This window comes from Typopeltis vanoorti, chromosome 5, assembly GCF_054136105.1.
Source record: "Typopeltis vanoorti isolate ZY-2024b chromosome 5, IOZ_Tvanoo_1.0, whole genome shotgun sequence".
NCBI classification, from domain to species: Eukaryota; Metazoa; Arthropoda; class Arachnida; order Uropygi; family Thelyphonidae; genus Typopeltis; species Typopeltis vanoorti.
Genome location: NC_143553.1, coordinates 43,829,244 through 43,850,029, shown reverse-complemented (window position 1 = coordinate 43,850,029; position 20,786 = coordinate 43,829,244). Strand labels below are relative to the sequence as shown.

At 36.3% G+C, this 20,786-nt stretch overlaps 1 protein-coding gene across 1 annotated transcript in view; it reads left to right on the top strand.

Annotated features, from left to right (window-relative positions):
* Tsf2 (transferrin 2) overlaps positions 1 to 20,786 on the top strand; it is a 174,784-nt gene that overhangs the window by 40,982 nt on the left and 113,016 nt on the right. Inside the window, exon 3 of the mRNA XM_090392385.1 lies at positions 13,764 to 14,018. Coding sequence (XP_090248511.1) covers positions 13,764 to 14,018 — 255 coding nt within the window. The remainder of the gene's footprint in view (positions 1 to 13,763; positions 14,019 to 20,786) is intronic.

Sequence of the window (20,786 nt, the reverse complement as noted above, 5' to 3'; positions counted from 1 at the left end):
GAACATCTCCAAATATTAACAGGAGCACCTTTATGTCTGCAGTCTGGACTCAAGAATACAATCCAGATCTGGGTTTGGTTTCCAAGAGTATTTAACGGTAAACCATCAAAGGTTCACCGTTAATACTCTTGAAAAATCCTAAAAAGAAAATCCTGTAGGACTTCTCTCATAGTCAACATTGACCTGTTAATCATCAAAGTGGGGCTGCAAGTACCACTGACCTCCTCTTTTCCTCACCCTCGTTGGAATGCCTTTGCTGAAGATCTCCATAAATGTCTCAGTTGGATACCACCCACAGCAAGGAACTACAGCAGATTTGTAAAAGCTGTCATTACACTCGTCAAAAGATATATCCCAAGAGGTTTTAGGAAAGGGTATATTCTGGGATGAATTTTTGGATGGTGGAGAACAAGAAATCACCGATGAATTATTGCATAGCCTCAATGATGCTCGTCGACTCAAGTGGACAGACTGTTGAATCTGGATTTTAAGCACTCTAGCCGTAGAGCATGGGGGAGTCTGCTATGAAAACTGGGCGAAGTTTCACCGATAGGGCACCAGGAAGCCAAAGTATATCCTAATCAAGTTACAAATCGAATATTATCATTTTCAAGAGCACTCCAGAATAATAGCCATGATACTCGAGTTAAAAGAGATCTTGATAAATTAAAAGAGATGTCGTCATCATCATCATCATACGTATCAAAGATTTAGGCCTAGTATGGCCTGTTCCGGCCTTAGAAGTCATCGTTTAAGAGGACGTCCTGGTTTTCTTTTTCCTAATGGCTTGTACTTTAAGGCTCGTTTTGGTAATCTTTCTGTTTTCATTCTTTGAACGTGTTCCATCCATCTATGTTTATATTTTTTAATTTTTTCAATTACTGGTTCTTGGTTTAATTCTTTCATAATATCTTCGTTTCTTTTGTGATCAAATAGGGTATACTTTCAGGTTTTTCTCATAAACTTCATTTCTGCTGTTGTTAATCTTTGTTTGTCTTTTTGTTTTATTGTCCAGATTTCGCTTCCATATATTAAGACCGGTAGGGGCTAATTTATTGTATACTTTTAGCCTGGTTTGTTTTTGAACTAGGTTTGGTTTAAATATAGAGTTAATTACTCCTGTTATTTTTAAATATTTTGCAATTTTTATGTTTATATCTTTTTCATTTTCATAAGTGATCATACATCCTAGGTAGTTAAATGAATTCACCTGTTCTAAGATCTTGTTATCTAATACTATTTTAGTTCTTGCTGGATCTTGTCCTTTAAAGGCCATAGTTTTTGATTTTTCCGTTAATATTATCATACCATAATCTTTGGATATCTCATTTAGATTTAAAATAGCTTTCTGTAAGTTATCTTCAGAATTTGTAATTATTATTTGGTCGTCTGCAAAGAGGAGAGTATTTAAGTTAACTGTAGGTGAAAGTTTAATTCCTTGATGTAAATTTTTACTCCATTTTATTATTTCATTTAAGTAGATATTAAAAAGAGTTAAGGGGTGCTTAAGGGTCAAAGCTGTATAACTGAGAGGAGACCTCCACATAGCCTTTAAAGGAATGCAGAGAACCGACCAGGGCTTCTGACCTAATGTCCAATCCTCACCTTCTCGTGGTGCACCCTGTTGGGTATCTACTTTGATACTGAACGAACGAGGATGGGCTGGCAATTTGGGATTTAGCCGACCAAATTGTATTCTTATTGGTTAAACCAAAATAAAAAATGATGGTACAACATGACAAAATTTCATGCCGGCTGGGGCGTCGCCCGGTTAAACAAGGCCCCTGTTGTTTTCGCCAGGGAACCAGGGCGAACAGCGAAAAGTCAGCTACTGGAACAAATCTGAAAACAAACCCCAACTCAACATCACCAGAGGTAAAGATCGGTACTATCAACGTAAGAAGCCTGAATGGCAAAGAAATGGAGCTAGCTGAGGAATTAGATAAGTACCAGATCGACATAATAGGGGTGACTGAAACAAAAAAGACCAAAACTGGTGAGATCTTTCTGAGCAATAAATACAAAATGTTATATTCAGGCAATAACAATCAAGGAAAAGAAGGAGTAGCCATAGTATTCAACACAAAATAAGAGGCTAATTTTCTTGAATGGCAGTCAGTCTCAAGTAGAGTAATGTGGGCAAATATGAGAATGGGGAACTGGACAATGAGACTTATTTGTGCCTATGGTCCCACAGAAGGTTCTACTAAGGTAGAAGTGGAGGAATTTTTTGAGGCTTTAGAAAAAGCAACTGACACAATGAAAAATGAAAAGTTGGTCCTTGTTGGGGATCTAAATAGTAGAGTAGGAAATGATTGTGAGACATACAAAAATATTTTGGGAAAATTTGGAGAAAAGAGCAAAGCTAATAATAATGGCAAATATCTGTTGGATTTCTGCTCAGGACATGGACTGGTTATTACTAACACCATGTTCCAACATAAAAATGTGCACAAATTCACATGGAGAGAAGAGGCTAGGAATAAGAAAAGTCTCATTGACTATGTTATTGTTGATAGTGATGTTTTCTCCCTGGTGCAGGACACCAGAGTGTACAGAGGATTTGAAATTGGAATTGATCACTATTTAGTCTTGAGCAGGAAAAATTGAATTTCATATTGAAAAGAATAACATGTAAGAAAGTTTTAAAGCGAATAAAAGTTGAGCAGCTCTCAGATGTAAACTGTAGACTAAAATACAGAAATATTATTGAAAAGAAAATGAAAGAGTTTGAGAACAGGAATCAAACCTTGGAGATTCAGTGGCAAACTCTGAAGGAAACATTGATTGATTCTGCCAGAGAGGCATGTGGTGAGGTTGTGTGCAAAGATAAAAAAATCAGAACTCCCTGGTGGACACAGGAAGTTAAAGAGGCAGTGAAGGAAAAGAAGAAAGCATATCAAAAGTTCCTGGCAAATAAGTCAGCTTTGTCTCTTACAGAATACAGAGACAAATGTAAGAAAGCTAAACAGTGTGTAAAACTAGCTAAACAAAAGTCATGGGAGGACTTTGGCAAGAATATAGAAAATAAATTTCAAGAAGGTGGCAAAATATTCTGGAGGTTGTTGAAGAAGCTTAGGAATGGAGGAAAGAGTGCTGTAAAAGGAATTAGAGATGATAAAGGTGAAATGAAAACAGGAGAAAAAGATATCCTTGAAGTATGGAGTAATTACTTTGAAAAACTGCTAAATGAAACAAGCAGTGATGACAGCACAGTGATAAAAAACACTGACCAGGCATGCAGTCAGGAATACATATCCATACTTGAAGTAGAAAAAGCCATCAAAGGCTTGAAATGTGGAAAGGCAGCAGGAGTAGATGATATTCGACCAGAAATGCTGAAGTATGGTGGTATAAGAGTCTTACAGTGGCTGCACTGCATAGTTCAGAAAGCCTGGACAGAGGGACGAATTCCCGATGATTGGAGTAGAGTTCTCATAGTACCCATATATAAAAAGGGAAATAAAACAATGTGAGAATTACAGAGGTATTTCCCTACTGAGTGTTCCTGGCAAGATCTATGCAAGTATACTTGAGAAACGGTTGAGAAGAATTGTGGAAGAAAAGCTTGGTGAAGAACAAGCTGGATTCAGGCCAAATAGAGGCTGTCAGGATCAGATCTTCACTTTACGACAAATAGTCGAGAAACCATGGGAATATAACAAAGATCTGTATTTAAGTTTTGTCGATTTGGAAAAGGAATATGACAAGGTGCCAAGAGAGAAGCTATTCAATACGCTGCAGTTATATGGTGTCAATGGGGCATTATATCAAGCAATACTTGGTCTTTATTTGAGTTGTGAGTCAGCAGTTAGAATTGAAGGAAGTACAGGAAGATGGTTTAATGTTAAATCTGGTGTGAGACAAGGATGTACATTATCCCCTCTGTTATTCATTATCTATATGGATCACATTATGAAGGAATGTGGTATTAAACCTGATATCAAAATTGGAGATGTTAATGCCAGCTCTTTGCTTTATGCGGATGATGTTATACTTCTAAATAAATCCGCTACAAGTCTGCAAGATTCTCTGACTAAATTGAATAGCTGTTGTAATAGATATGGTATGAAGGTCAGCAATAAAAAGACAAAGACAATGAAAATAGGCAGAATCTTTGAAAATGTCAACTGTGTTGTGAATGGAGAACCTGTGGAACAAGTAAAACATTTCAGCTACTGAGGCACAATTTTTACTGAAGATGGTAAACTAAATATAGAAATAGACAACAGAATCAGCAAAGCTGGTATCGTGGGAAGTCAATTGAATAAATTCATATGGAATAAGAAAGAAATTAGTCGGAACACTAAATTAGTTGTATACAAGACTGTGTTCAAACCAATTTTAACTTATGGATCTGAGAGCTGGGTCAGAAGTAAAACACTTGACCAAAGACTAGAGACCGCAGATATGAGAGTCCTGAGAAAGATTAGAGGCGTGAACAGATGGCATCAATGGCAATATCATATTAAAAATGAGGATATTAGGAAAGAACTTGACATTGTCAGCATCCAGGAATGCGTTAGCAGAGCTAATCTCAGATGGTATGGTCACTTAAATAGAATGGGAGAGGAAAGATTAGCAAAACAAGTGTTCTCTGCCAGGTTGGCAGGAAAACGACCAGAGGAAGACCAAGATATAGGTGGATTGATATGGTACAAAGTGCCTTAGACGAAAGAAATATAAGATCTGATAATGTTGGAGTCTTGACAAGTAACAGACTGATTTGGAGGAAAATTGTAGATAGGAAGTTAGTAATGATGTAATTTTTTCATGTAGTACTGTCATATCCTGTACACCCCTTGAGGGTACATGGCAGAAATTTGATGATGATGATGATGATAAAAAGAGTTGCTGAGAGGGGACATCCCTGTCGGACCCCTTGGTTTATCTCTTTTGTATATGATAGCTCATGATTTAATCTTATTTGTATTTGATTATTTTCATATATACTTGTGACAGCTTTTAGGATGTTATTTGGTATTTGTCTTTCTTTTAATATGTTAAATAATATGTTTCTTTTAACTTTGTCAAATGCTTTTTCAAAGTCAATAAATGCAATATGTTTCTAAATTATATTCTCTTCTTTTCTCTATTATTAATTTTAGGCAGAAGGCTCAGTCTGTACATGATCGTCCTTTTCTAAATCCATTTTGTTCCTCTAAGATAAAGTTTTCGGAATATTTCATTAGTTTGTTATTTAAGATTCTGCTGTATATTTTGTAATGTATGAATTTAGTATACTGATAACTCTATAGTTTTTAGGGTCATCTCTATTACCTTTCTTAAAGATAGGAATCACAATTGCTTTTTTCCATTCTATTGGGGGGATACCAGTTGAGTAAATTTTATTTAAAAATAATAAGAGTCTTCCTTTGAATCTTGTTCCTGCATATTTATATAGTTCTGAACCTAGCTTATCTTTTCCAGGTGATTTCCCGTTTCTTGTTCCTTTCAGGCTGATTTCTAATTCTTCTTTAGTTATTTCCTTTTCATTTTCGTTAATTGTTTGCTAGTTGTCTTTTTTAAAATATTTGTCTGTCCACAGTTCTGTGTAGTAATTTAGAAATTCTTCTAATTTCAATTCAGTGTTTAATTTTATGTTTTCTTTGGTATCTGCATTTAGATGTTTCAAAATCTTATATACATTGGGTCTTATTTTATATAAATCATGTTCTAAATTAGAAACAAATTTATTCCATGATTCTGTCTTTTTCTGACTTCTGTTTTAGCTATGGCTCTTATTGTTATATATTCTATTTCATCTTTTAATCTTTTACTGCTTAACCATTTGTGATAGGCTTCTTTTTTCTTTTTGATTATTTCTTTGATTGTATCATCCCAGATCTTCAGTTTTTTTCTTTTATTGAATTTTTTGGTCTTTCCTAAGCTTTCATTTGCTGCTGCATTTAGTATCGTTTTTATATTAAGCCATTCTATTTCTATTTCTTCATTTTGTTTTATTTTATCTAGATACTGGTTAATTCTTTGTTCATATAGCCATTGTACATTTGTGTCATTCAATAGTCTAGTTTTATAAACAAATGTTTCAATTTTTCTTTCTGTTCTTGTTACTTATAGCCATTTAGGTGGTAATCTTAATTTTATTTTAACAAGGAAGTGGTCACTGCTTATTTCATATCCTCTGTGAACTCCTAACATCTAGTGAAAATTTTGATGTCTTTTCATTTAATATGAAGTAATCTAATATTGATTTCCATCCTCTTGCTGCCCAAGTATATTTATGTATTTTCACTATATTATTTCAGGAAATTACAACGTACTAGGATATACATTAAAATAAATTTTAATATATTTCTATATTTCGGCAACATCACGCTGCCATTTTCAAGAACTTAGGTACAAGATACGTGCACGCAGGCACAGCACAAACAATAAATGAGTAAGAAGAATGAAGCTATTATTTCTCCTAAAGTCCTGATGGTGCCCTCTAGCGGGCAATGTTGGTATTCTTGGGCGATTGGGCTGGAGGTCTTCTGATGAAGGTTTCCCAAATTTGAGGAAGTCTCATGCAGCCAAATTTGTTGAGGTTTGGTTCATTTCTTAGGGCTGAAGCTGATTCTATGAAAAGCCTTTCATATCTGTATTTGCTACGGTGTATTATCCTGGCTTTTTTCCACCGTATTCTATGGCAGGTATCCAGAGCATGGTCAGCAAGACCAGAGTGGCTATATTGGTGAAACCGGATGTAGTCCTTGTGTTCTGAAATTCTGATATTTGCTGTCCTGCCTGTTTGGCCGAAGTAGGACAGCTTACAGCTGCAAGGGACCTGGTACACCCCAGGTAGGTCTAGGGGGGGAGGTTGGTCTTTTGTTGAGTGGATAACGGATGCCAATTTTTTATATGGTTTGTAACAAGAAGTTAAGTTATGTTTTTTTAGGATTTTTGTGATTTTTTCTGAGGTGCCTCGGATGTAAGGTATGGTGATGGATTTAGAGTAATCTTTGTTGTGAGAGGGGGCGGTTGTGGTTTACTGGTTTTAATATTTTTTGTATTTTTTTGGGGGGGTAGCCATTAGCTGAGAACGTGTTGAGGATGTGGTTTCATTCTGTGGTTAGGGCATTGTCATTTGAGCAGATAAGTTTAGCCCTGTTGTGTAGTGTCTTAATGACTCCATATTGTTGTGAGGGGGGGGGGATTGTTGGTGAATGTATCTGCCTGTATGGGTGGGTTTTCTATATACTGAGAAAACCAAGGTTCCATCAGGCTGGCGGGTGACCAGTGTGTCTAAGAACGGAATACAGTTGTTTTTTTCCTCTTCCAGGGTGAATTTGATTCTGGGGTGTTGGTTGTTTAAGAGTGTTAAGAAGGAGAGGAGTGCATCGGAGCCATGTGGCCAAATAGCGAATACATCATCTACATAGCGAAGCCAAATGGTTGGTTTTTGTGGGGCAGAGTTCAAGGTTTGCTATTCAAATGTCTCCATATAAAAGTTGGCCAAGGGTGGGGAGAGTGGAGAACCCATGGCTGTCCCCTCTATTTGTTTGTAGAATTTTCCTTGCCAAACAAAGTAGCCTGAGTTCATTGTGAACTGAAATAGGTCTGTGATATCGGGAGGAAATTTAGCTTGGATTAGTCTAAGGATTCTTTGAGAGGGACATTCGTAAATAAGGAGGAGACATCAAAACTGACCATTATGTCAGTGTGTTTGAGTGTAAGGTTTTCTATGCTGGCTTTGAAGTGGGCTGAGTTTTTTTATGTATGAAGGTGTGTTGCCAGTATAGTGGAGCTTTGGCCAAATGTTTAGCTAGTTTGTATGTGGGGGAATCAATGCCATCCACTATGGGACGTAATGGCACATTTTCCTTGTGAATTTTTGGGAGTCCATAAATATGGGGGGGGGGGTATGGAGTTACATGGTTTTAGTTTGGTGGTGATTTCCACAGGCCAAGAAGTGACCTTCTTAAGGAGCCTGTGGAGTTTTCTAATTTGTGAGTTGGTGGGATTGTATTCGATAGGGAGGTAAGTGGCACGATCTAACAATAGAGATTTCAGTTTACCTGTGTAATCTTTTTGGTTCAGCAATACTGTGGCATTCCCTTTGTCAGCTTTGGTGATTATTATTTTCTTGTTTTTCTTTAATTCTAATAGAGATTTAATTTCTTTACTGGGCATGTTGGTTTTAGGTGGTTTGGCTTTAGTCAGAACACAAGCTACATCCAGTCTAATATCGTTGGCGATGTGGCTTGGGAGGTGTCGGATCCCGCGTTCAATCCGTATCATGATATCCTCAGCGGTATTCTTTTGGGTGCAATGGCGAAGTTATGGCCACATGCGAGGGCATCGAGTGCTTCGGGTTTCACACTTAGTGACGACAGATTCACTACCATATTGGTAGGAAGTTGCGGAAAACTAACTGTGTGAAATTCAAGCACCGTTTCTCTTCGCAAGTGTTCTCTGCCAGGTTGGCAGCAAAATGACCCAGAGGAAGACCATGATATAGGTGGATTGATACGGTACAAAGTGCCTTAGACGATAGAAATATAAGATCTGATAATGTTGGATTCTTGACAAGTAACAGACTGATTTGGAGGAAAATTGAAGATAGGAAGTTAGTAATGATATAATTTTTTCATGTAGTACTATCATATCCTGTACACCCTTTGTGGGTACATGGCAGGAATTTGATGAGTATGATTGCCAACGTGCGAGATACCATATCCAGGAAATTTGGATATGCAAATGATTGGGCTCTGGCAACAAGTAGTGGCTCAATAGAAACTACAGAGACAACACTGACGGCTGATCTGGACTTCCTTGGTAGATATTTCAGGAATTGGCTCCTTCTACCGAATACCAACAAGTCTGAGACCTGCTGCTTCTACCTTAATAACAAACTTACCAATAGAGAACTTCAGGTTTACCTTAATGGACAACTTCTTTGCCACAATAATACTCCAAAAGTACTTGGGAATAACTCTTGAAAGATCTCTGACATTTAAGAAACACCTCACGAAGACATCGGCTAAAATCAAGACTCTCAACAATATAATTCAGCCAGAACATCTTGGGATGCTTCTGCAATGACGCTTAGATGCTCAGCTCTCGGTCTTGTATTTTCCATCACTGAATATGGAGCTCTAGTGTGGATTAACAGCACGCATACAACCATTTGGTTGGCAAACAGCTCAATAATACTTTGCATCTTATTTCAGGGACAATGAAGGGTACTCCTATAGAATGGCTCCCTATTTTAAGCCATATTCCTCCTCCACCGTTAAGAAGAGTCAACGCCTTATGCAGGGAGTATAGAAAGATCCAGGAAAACCCTTATCTTCCAGTGCATAGAGATGCTTCAAATTTAATAAATAGATTGAAATCGAGATATCCTCCTGTTAGAGGATAATTTTGACATCAATCAAGAGTGGAGACACCAATGGGGGGTGTTTGCAGATCCGGGTCTGGATCTGCAAATCTGGACCTTCCCTGCATTGAAGAACAACCACCTAGATGTGACTTTTCCCGTAAAACTTGGATTACTCTAAATCAGCTAAGGACTAACCACGGTCAATGTGCAGACTTTTTTTTACAAGTGCAAATTTGTTCCCCACAATGTGACTGGAAGCGAGAAGCAGACCATCTGCCATATTTGCCAAGAATGCTCATTGAGAGCATACAAAGGAGAGGAACACGATTTCCTAGTTCCAACACTTGCGACTATTGACTGGATTAATAACTTATATATAAACTTGTAATATCTGACTGATAGAAGAATCTTAATTTTCATATTTGTAATTTTTCTACTGGTGTTTTGTATATTTAATGTGTTTGTACTATAAACATATATTTAGAGAGGTTGAGTTTAGATTTTTTATACATATTGTTATAACTGTCACTGACACTGTATATGTTTCTTTTTCCTGTGATGTAATAGCCATACGATAAATAAAATGTGAAGTCTCCATATACAGGTAACTTAGTCACGAAGGTAGTTCATATGCAAACTTTGTTTGCTTACACTTAGATAAAGGATTAAACAAGACCATAATTTTACCTTCTTTCCACTCTCTTGGGACCTGTGCTGTTGTTAGGCTCTTATTATACCTACCAGCTCCCTGGCACATTCTCTTAAGATACAGTGATATGTCACAAAACCCTATTGACTTCAAGCTTACTTAATTCCTCCTGCTCACTCAAAAGTGAGCTATCCTCTCCTATTTCCTTTACACTTCAGCTTCTCGTGATGTCACACTAATGAGAATGAAACATCCTTATGAATTGTGCACCAAATACCTCTGTCTTTTGCAGCAGCCATCAATCTTCCATCTTTGTCCATCAGCATCATTTACCATGATCATTGTTCCTTCTACGTGCTGCACATTGGAAAAACCCCTGAGGTCACCAGGAAGGCAACCTGAGTCACTTTGCTAGCCTACTTTTTATACTTCCCATGCAACTGATTGTTACTATTATTTATCTTGTGCTGCCTCCAACAGTACCTTCTTCCAGATTTCATGCTTTGACTGTTCTATTTGTTATTAAAAAATCTATAGAAGACATTTTTCCTCTGTTCTTTTGTGCTGATTCTTGTGATTAAAGAAAGATTTATGTATCCTAAATTTGTTGTTATCTGAACAAAACTGACATTTGAATTTTCGGTTGTTTCATACTGACATGTTCCTGGCATTACATTGTTTCCAGTCCTTGCATTTTAAGTCTTCTACCATTATTATTATTATTTCATCTGATAATACATATATATTTACAGGTTTTCTGTAGTATTTCATAAAATTCTTCAGTTTTTTGTTTTTAGCTTTCCTTCTTCATAGCTAGGCACTGATTATATTTAGTTTTATTTTGCAATTTTTTTATTCTCAATATTTTTTCAGATACATATTCCCATTCTTTTATTTCATTTTGAAAATTTTTAAGTATTATTTCTATATCTGCTTTAGCTTTTTGTTTCTCTATTCTACTGAAAGATAGGTGATATTTATTTAATTTATACATTCCTTTACCTTTCCTTTTTGTTTCTCATATGCAAGCTTATTTTTATATTTTTTATCTAGTTCTTGAATTAATTCTTGTTCTTGATTTAAGTAAGTAATGTTCCATCTTCCACTCCTCACTATCTTCCATTGTTCTTTATTGATCAAATCCATCTATACAGTCCAGCTACATTTTGTACTGTTTCTTTGAGTGCTTAGTTTTTGTATCATACAAGCAGGTTGCACCTACTTACTGATTCTCCCTGCTTTAGCCAGGCATGTTGATTTGGTTTTCATACTTAGGGTGGCCCTTCTAGTAGTTTACACTACCAGCATACATCGCCCATTCACTCAATAACCACATTTGAAGTAGCAGATAGGATTGAGAGAGGGGGAAAAAAAAAAACAATTCATAAAAATTAGTTAGGTTTTTAGTTCCCCTTCACACGTGTACACTTCTGACACTCTTGCCTTCCAAAAGTTGTAAACATATAGCACCTGGTCTGGTAAAGGTTAGATAATTCAAGAACTTTGTTCTAGAGACTAACAGCCATTTCAGGTCTACAGTAAGCTGTGTGGATTTAAAAGTTCCAAGGAAATATCAAGTCATCTCTCTCTCATAAGTTTCCATGATACTTGATTGGCAGTGTGTAATGAATCTAGTTATCAGTTTTGACATTTGATGTCTGCCTGATTTAGGGTAATTTTCTAAAGTATATTCTTCCATTTTTATTTTGTTAGTCCATCTTTTGACATTGCTAATAGCAATAATTTCTGATAAAGCTTTTTTTTCTTCCTTTATTTCATTAAGAAATCAGTGGTGAACTATTGCTGCATGTATACATCACAGGTTGGTTATTCTTAAAAATCTGCAAAATAATAGTAACGATAATTTTATATTTGTTGAAATACAAAAGTTTTCAAACTTTTATAAAATATTGAGAATGCAAGGAGAAAGAAGTAGGCATTACTTTTCATCCTAATCCTCTGGTATTTGGTTTCTTTACGTGATAAATACTTTAATGCATTCCAAAAGAAATTCTGAGGTACTGTACCTTGAAAAACATTTTTGTGCTCTCTCTCTCTCTCTCTCTCTCTCTCTCTCTCTCTCTATATATATATATATATATATATATATATATATATATATATAGAGAATATAGGGTGTCCCAAACATGCAAGATTTAAATTTAGCGCCATTTGTGCGGTAAAGTGTTGCCAATGAGAAAAAAAAGACAGCGTGACAGCTGACAGTTCAGGGTTATTAAAAATGGAGCGCTACACGAAAGAACAATGCATTTTCATTGTTGAGCAATATTTTAAAAATAATGAAGGTTTGGCAGCTACAGTTCGCAATTTTCGTACAAACTATGGTCGGAATAGTGATTTAGCTTCATCAACTGTGAGAAGATTAATTAAAAAATTCAAGGAAACTGGATCAATTAGTGATCTTATACTCTGGCCGTCCTTCAACAAATCATTCAACAGAAAACATCGAAGCAGTTCGTGAGAGTGTTGCTGAGAGTCCAGGAACATCAATTCAGCACCGTGGTCTTGAATTGGGCATTTCGAGAAGCTCTCTACAGCGTATTCTCATGAAAGATTTGCATCTTTATGCTTACAAAGTTCAATTGACTCAAGAACTGAAGCCTACTGACCACACACAGAGAATAGAGTTCGTTGAATGGATTATGGAACAACAACAAGTGGATGCTTATTTTTCGAACAAAATCATCTTCAGCGATGCGGCTCATTTTCATCTTGATGGCTTCATTAATCGACAAAATTGTCGTATTTGGGGTTCAGAAAATCCACGAGTAATTGTTGAGAAACAAATGCATCCACAGCGTGTCACTGTTTGGTGCAGATTTGGGGCTGGAGGCATCATCGGTCCATTCTTCTTCGAAAATGTGGCTGGTAAGGCAATAACAGTTAATGGTACTTGCTATCGCAACATGATAATCCATTTTTTTGTGCCTAAATTGCAAAATATGGATGTGGACGACATGTGGTTTCAACAAGACGGTGCCACATGCTATACAGCCCGAGAAACAATTCAGTTACTGCACGAGTCATTTCCTGGTCATGTAATTTCCCGTTTTGGTGATCAGAATTGGCTGCCCAGATCATGTGACTTAACACTGTTGGACTTTTTTCTTTAGGGTTTTTTGAAGTCTAAGGTTTATGCCAATAAGCCCATGACCACCCACGCCTTGAAGGAGGAAATTGAGCGCTGTATCAACGAAATTCAGCCACATTTATGCAAAACGGTCATGGAAAATTTCGACAAAAGAGTGCGTATGTTCCAGCAAAGCCGTGGAGGACATTTATCCGATATGCTATTCCATGCATAACCCTATACTGTATACTTTATGAATGAATAAGAAATTACAATTTTTAATTAAAAACCTGTGTTTTCTATCAAAATTACTTCTTGCATGAATTTTGGGACACCCTGTGTGTGTGTGTGTGTGTGTGTGTGTGTGTGTGTGTGTGTGTGTGTGTGTGTGTGCATGCATGCATGCTTGGGGGGGCTCCCCCCCGTCACCTATGGTGCCTAACATCCCCAAGTTCCGGGATGTTAAGCCGGTAAGACAAAAAATGTGACATAAAAACGTTTCAAATTTCGGCTTATCTTTTTATATATATATATAGAGTAGATATATATTACACATCATCTGGTCTCTTCAGACCAGATGATGTGTAATTTATTAAATTAAAATTGTACCAAAACTTTTGATACATAATACATCTTAATTTGCAATAATGTGTGTGTGTGTGTATATATATATATATATTTTTTTATTTTGATAGAAAAATCAAGCGGTTATTATACGGTTGCGGTTATAAAAGCATCATCTCATATTGGATCTCTTGATGAGCTAATTGGTAAAAAGGCTTGCTTTCCTGGAGTTGGACAAATGGCAGGATGGGTAATTCCCATGTCGACCTTAGTATCGAAAGAAACACTAGATGTTAGGGATTGTAACAATTTAATTAAATCAGCAGCTGGATTTTTTGGATCTAGTTGTGCACCAAATTCACTGATTGATAAGTATAATCCAACAGGTGAGTTGAAATACCTTCAGGAGATTTTAAATTGTTTTATTATTATTATCTATGCATTTCTGGAGTGGAGTCTGAAAACTCATTGTAGAATTCCCAAACTAACTAACTATTATTCATATAGTGCTTATCATACCTCTCCTTAAATGCTTTCACTTAACAAGCACTCTCAACCACCTCAGGTAATCCATTCCACTCATTCTTCATTCTCCAGATGAGAAAAACTAGTTTCAACTAATATGCTTCTCCATAATCTTCAAGAATGCCTTCTTCTCATATACTGTAAGTTTTCTTCTCATGTATCCTATAAGAACTCCCATAATAACTTTTGTTACTACCTTGAAGGTCGAAACTGGTCTGAGTAATGGCTCTTCCTATAATGCATCATTATATATGCGCCTTGCATTATGGTCTACTAAAGCAATTGATGTGAAGTCATTAGCCTCTATATACAAGTAGCCCAGTTGTGAAGTGACTTCACATGCAAATTTTGTTTGCTTACACTTGAATAAAGGATGAAACCAAGAATATAGAGCAAGCAAACTAAAAAAAAAAAAAAAAATACTAAGAAAAATTATAGAAGAGAAACATGGAGAAGAACAAGCAGAGTTCAGGCAAAAATAGAGTTGTTAGGATCAGATTTTTTACTTTAACAGTTAAGAAATATAAGAAAGAGCTATAGTTAAGTTTGTAGATCTGAAAAAGTATATAATAAGTACAAAAGAAAAGTTCAAAACATGTATGGTGTAAATGGGACATTGTACAGAAAGAACAATATATAACGATCTTTACTTAATTTTTAAATCTTCAAGCTGGATTCAAAGTTAGTATAGGAAGATAGTTTGATATAAAATCATGGTGTAAGGCATAAATGCATGCTATTCTACAGTTATTAGTTATCTATGTGGATCACATTATGAAAGAAAGTGACATTAAACCTGATATCAAAATTGGAAATATTAAACTAAGCTCCTAGTTTAATATTTCTATTAAACTAAGTAATGTTTATGCAGATGATGTTATATTCCTAAATAAATCTACATCTTCTGGAATCTTTAACTAAATATAATAACTAATATAACAGGTTTGGTATGAAAATCAGAAATAAAAAGACATGGGAATATGCATTAATCTGGAAAACATCAATTGCATCCTGAATAAAGAATCTGTAATGTAGAATAATGTTAATCACTGCAGTTTTTAGGTATAGTTTTTAGTGAAGTTACAAATTAAATTTGTAAATGGATAACAAAATAAATAAATCTACTATGATGGGAAGCCAGTTGAATAAATTTATATGTAATAAGAGAGAAGTAGTCAAAACACTAAACTAGACAGTGTTTAAACTGATTTCAACTTGTGGATCTGAAAGTTAGGTTTGAAATGGAATGATTGATGAAAGACTAGAGACCACAGGCATGAGTGCACTGAGAAAATTAGTGAACAGGTGGCATCATTGTTAGAATCATATGGAAAATGCTGAATATTAGGAAGAAATTTGACAATTTTAGCATACAAGCATGTGTGATTAGAGCTAATCTAAGATGGTGTGGTCACTAAAGCATAATGAGAGTAGAAAGTCTAACATAATATATGTTGCTGCCAAGATTGTAGGAAAAGAGACTAAGGGGATGACAAAGTTCTTGGTGAATTGATGCTGTGGCATGTAAAACTGCATGGGGCTGGATGTTGATAGTGCACGGGAAGTGGTAAAGGAGTATTGAGGGAGGTAATGGCAGACTGCATACCTAGAGTCAGAAGAGTAAATCAAGTGGGAGTTAAATAGATGAATATCATCATCAAGCTGGAGCTGCAAAAAAAGAAACAATTATGGAGGGAATTTAAGGAGAAAGGTGACTTGCAGGCACATGAAAAGTACAAGGCATAGAAGGGTAACTAGTGTGGTAAGAAAGGCAAAAGCAGATTATGAAAGGAATTAGCAATGCAGACTAAAGAGAATCCAAACAGTTCTTTCAATATGCTGCGCTGCAAGTAAAAGAAAGAATGTATATGGCAGAATGATTTTAAGGAATGCTGATGTTTGGGAGGTAACTGAATCAGTCAAAATAGTAGAATTACTAAGTGAACACTTTGCAAGAGTATATCATCCAGGTGGTGATATTGCAAGAATGAGAGAGAGCCAAAGGCTCATACAGGAACTGAAGTAAATGAAATGGAGGTGCAAAACATATTACAGAACCTTAATATGAATGTAGCTGTGGGATTGGATGGTATACCAGCTTGAGTTTTACGTTTTACACCAGGGCGAACAGGCCTTTTGTAAGCAAACAAAATTTGTGTATGAACTAGCTTCACAACTAGACTACTTGTATATAGTGGCTGCTCACTTCATATTAATAGTGTATCCCATAATCCACAGAACACTCCTTTTTGGACATACATGCAATACCCCCACTTATGTAAATTCAAAGTTAAGTAAATTATTCAGAAATGGCTCTGACAAAAATTTTACTTACCGCTCATATGATATTCACATGCCACCTAAAAGCAGTCACCTGCAAGGATGTGTGTGTGCCTTTCTTACTATTGACATGAATGTGCTATGTATTTGTATTCATACACTTTCATAATTTTTAATGTGTGTGTGTGTGTGCGTGCACTGGGATGGAATATAGTTATGGAAAAAGGAACAGAAGTGGAAAAGGTGAATCCATGTGTAAATTATAAAGAAAAACAACTTATCTGATAAAATTAAAAAAAAAAAAAAAAATATATATATATGTGTGTGTGTTACCGCTAAAGTGCAGAAATCAGTTATTCTACAGATTATCTAGGTATTGTGCAGATTAACTAGGGTGATCCGTTAAAGTGCCGAAAATTGTTTCATTTCTCAAATTACCTAGGTAATCTGCAAATTACCTAGATAATCTGCACATTATCTACTAGGCACTCGTTGAAGTGAAAATAAGATCTTTGCTGGAACAACAGCAACGTTTCTGTACGCTTAAATTAACATAATGCTATTTATTTATTTTTCGATATCTAATGAATCAAGTTAATACAATCAACAAATTAGTTGATAGAATCAATCAATTAAAAAACTATAATACAAAGAATCAAAGTTTAAAATATTATTACAATTACAGAAATGAATTTGCAAAACATATGACACTGGCGAAACCAAACTAAAAGTGGAGGGAGGGGGGGGGGGGGGAAGGAGTAGCGAAAGGAAATGAGAGAAACAAACTTTTGAGCTTTAACGATACGGAAGCCATTACTGTGCACATTAACTAGGTAAAATGCGGAAAACTCTTGATTCCGCACGTTAACGGAGCAAATCAGTTAATCTGCAGATTAGCTAGGTAATGTGCACATTAACGGCTTTCAAGCTTTAGCGGTAACATATATATCATCATCATCAAATTCCTGCCATGTACCCTCAAGGGGTGTACAGGATATGATAGTACTACATGAAAAAAATTACATCATTACTAACTTCCTATCTACAATTTTCCTCCAAATCAGTCCGTTACTTGTCAAGACTCCAACATTATCAGATCTTATATTTCTATCGTCTAAGGCACTTTGTACCATATCAATCCACCTATATCTTGGTCTTCCACTGGGTTGTACTGTTGCCAACCTGACAGAGAACACTTGCTTTGCTACTCTTTCCTCGCCCATTCTGTTTAAGTGACCATACCACCTGAGATTAGCTCTGCTAACGCATTCCTGGATGCTGACAATGTCAAGTTCTTTCCTAATATCCTCGTTTTTAATATGATATTGCCATTGATGCCATCTGTTCATGCCTCTAATCTTTCTCAGGACTCTCATATCTGTGGTCTCTAGTCTTTGGTCAAGTGTTTTACTTCTGACCCAGCTCTCCGATCCATAAGTTAAAACTGGTTTGAACACTGTCTTGTATACAGCTAATTTAGTGTTACGACTAATTTCTCTCTTATTCCATATGAATTTATTCAATTGACTTCCCACCATACCAGCTTTGCTGATTCTGTTGTCTATTTCTATATTTAATTTACCATCTTCAGTAAAAATTGTGCCTAAATAGCTGAAATGTTTTACTTGTTCCACAGGTTCTCCATTCACAACACAGTTGACATTTTCAATGATTCTGCCTATTTTCATTGTCTTTGTCTTTTTATTGCTGTCCTTCATACCATATCTATTACAACAACTATTCAATTTAGTCAGAGAATCTTGCAGACTTGTAGCGGATTTATTTGGAAGTACAATATCATCCGCATAAAGCAAAGAGCTGACATTAACATCTCCAATTTTGATATGTTTAATACCACTTTCCTTCATAATGTGATCCATATAGATAATGAATAACAGAGGGGATAATGTACATCCTTGTCTCACACCAGATTTAACATTAAACCATCTTCCTGTACTTCCTTCAATGCTAACTGCTGATTTACAACTCAAATAAAGACTAAGTATTGCTTGATATAATGCCCCATTGACACCATATAACTGCAGCGTATTGAATAGCTTCTCTCTTGGCACCTTGTCATATGCCTTTTCCAAATCGACAAAACTCAAATACAGATCTTTGTTATATTCCCATGCTTTCTCGACTATTTGTCGTAAAGTGAAGATCTTATCCTGACAGCCTCTATTTGGCCTGAATCCAGCTTGTTCTTCACCAAGCTTTTCTTCCACAATTCTTCTCAACCGTTTCTCAAGTATACTTGCATAGATCTTGCGAGGAACACTCAGTAGGGAAATACCTCTGTAATTCTCACATTCAGTTTTATTTCCCTTTTTATATATGGGTACTATGAGAGCTCTACTCCAATCATCGGGAATTCGTCCCTCTGTCCAGGTTTTCTGAACTATGCAGTGCAGCCACTGTAAGACTTTCATACCACCATACTTCAGCATTTCTGGTCGAATATCATCTACTCCTGCTGCCTTTCATGGCTTTTTCTACTTCCAGTATGGATATGTATTCCTGACTGCATGCCTGGTCAGTGTTTTTTAAAACTGTGCTGTCATCACTGCTTGTTTCATTTAGCAGTTTTTCAAAGTAATTACTTCATACTTCAAGGATATCTTTTTCTCTCCCGTTTTCATGTCACCTTTATCATCTCTAACTCCTTTTACAGAACTCTTTCCTCCATTCCTAAGCTTCTTCAACAACCTCCAGAATATTTTGCCACCTTCTTGATATTTATTTTCTATATTCTTGCCAAAGTCCTCCCATGACTTTTGTTTAGCTAGTTTTACACAGTGTTTAGCATTCTTGCATTTGTCTCTATATTCTCTAAGAGCACAAGCCGACTTATTTGACAGGAACTTTTGATATGCTTTCTTCTTTCCCTTCACTGCCTCTTTAACTTCCTGTGTCCACCAGGGAGTTCTGATTTTTTTATCCTTGCACACAACCTCACCACATGCCTCTCTTGCAGAATCAATCAATGTTTTCTTCAGAGTTTGCCACTGAATCTCCAAGGTTTGATTCCTGTTCTCAAACTCTTTCATTTTTTCTTCAATAATCTTTGTGTATTTTAGTCTACAGTTCACATCTAAGAGCTGCTCAAGTTTTATTCGCTTTAAAACTTTCTTACATGTTATTCTTTTGAATATGAAATTCAATTTTATCCTGCTCAAGACTAAATAGTGATCACTTCCAATTTCAAATCCTCTGTACACTCTGGTGTCCTGCACCAGGGAGAAAACATCACTATCAACAATAACATAGTCAATGAGACTTTTCTTATTCCTAGCCTCTTCTCTCCATGTGAATTTGTGCACATTTTTATGTTGGAACATGGTGTTAGTAATAACCAGTCCATGTCCTGAGCAGAAATCCCACAGATATTTGCCATTTTTATTAGCTTTGCTCTTTTCTCCAAATTTTCCCAAAATATTTTTGTATGTCTCACAATCATTTCCTACTCTGCTATTTAGATCCCCAACAAGGACCAACTTTTCCTTTTTCATTGTGTCAGTTGCTTTCTCTAGAGCCTCAAAAAATTCTTCCACTTCTACCTTAGTAGAGCCTTCTGTGGGACCATAGGCACAAATAAGTCTCTTTGTGCAGTTCCCAATTCTCATATTTGATCACATTACTCTACTTGAGACTGACTGCCATTCAAGAAAATTAGTCTCGTATTTTGTGTTGAATACTATGGCTACTCCTTCTTTTCCTTGATTGTCATTACCTGAATATAACATTTTGTATTTATTGCTCAGAAAGATCTAACCAGTTTTGGTCTTTTTTGTTTCAGTCACCCCTATTATGTCGATCTGGTACTTATCTAATTCCTCAGCTAGCTCCATTTCTTTGCCATTCAGGCTTCTTACATTGATAGTACCGATCTCTAACTCTGGTGATGTTGAGTTGGGGTTTGTTTTCAGATTTGTTCCAGTAGCTGACTTTTCGCTGTTCGCCCTGGTTCCCTGGCAAAAACAACGGGGGCCTTGTTTAACCGGGCGATGCCCCAGCCGGCATGAAATTTTGTCATGTTGTACCATCATTTTTTATTTTGTTTAACCAATAAGAATACAATTTGGTCGGCTAAATCCCAAATTGCCAGCCCATCCTCGTTCGTTCAGTATCCAAGTAGATACCCAACAGAGTGCACCACGAGAAGGTGAGGATTGGACATTAGGTCAGAAGCCCTGGTCAGTTCTCCGCATTCCTTTAAAGGCTATGTGGAGGTCTCCTCTCAGTTATACAGCTTTGACCCTTCAGCACACACACACACACACACACACACACACACACACACACACACACACACACACACACACACACACACACGTGGAAAACTTTGT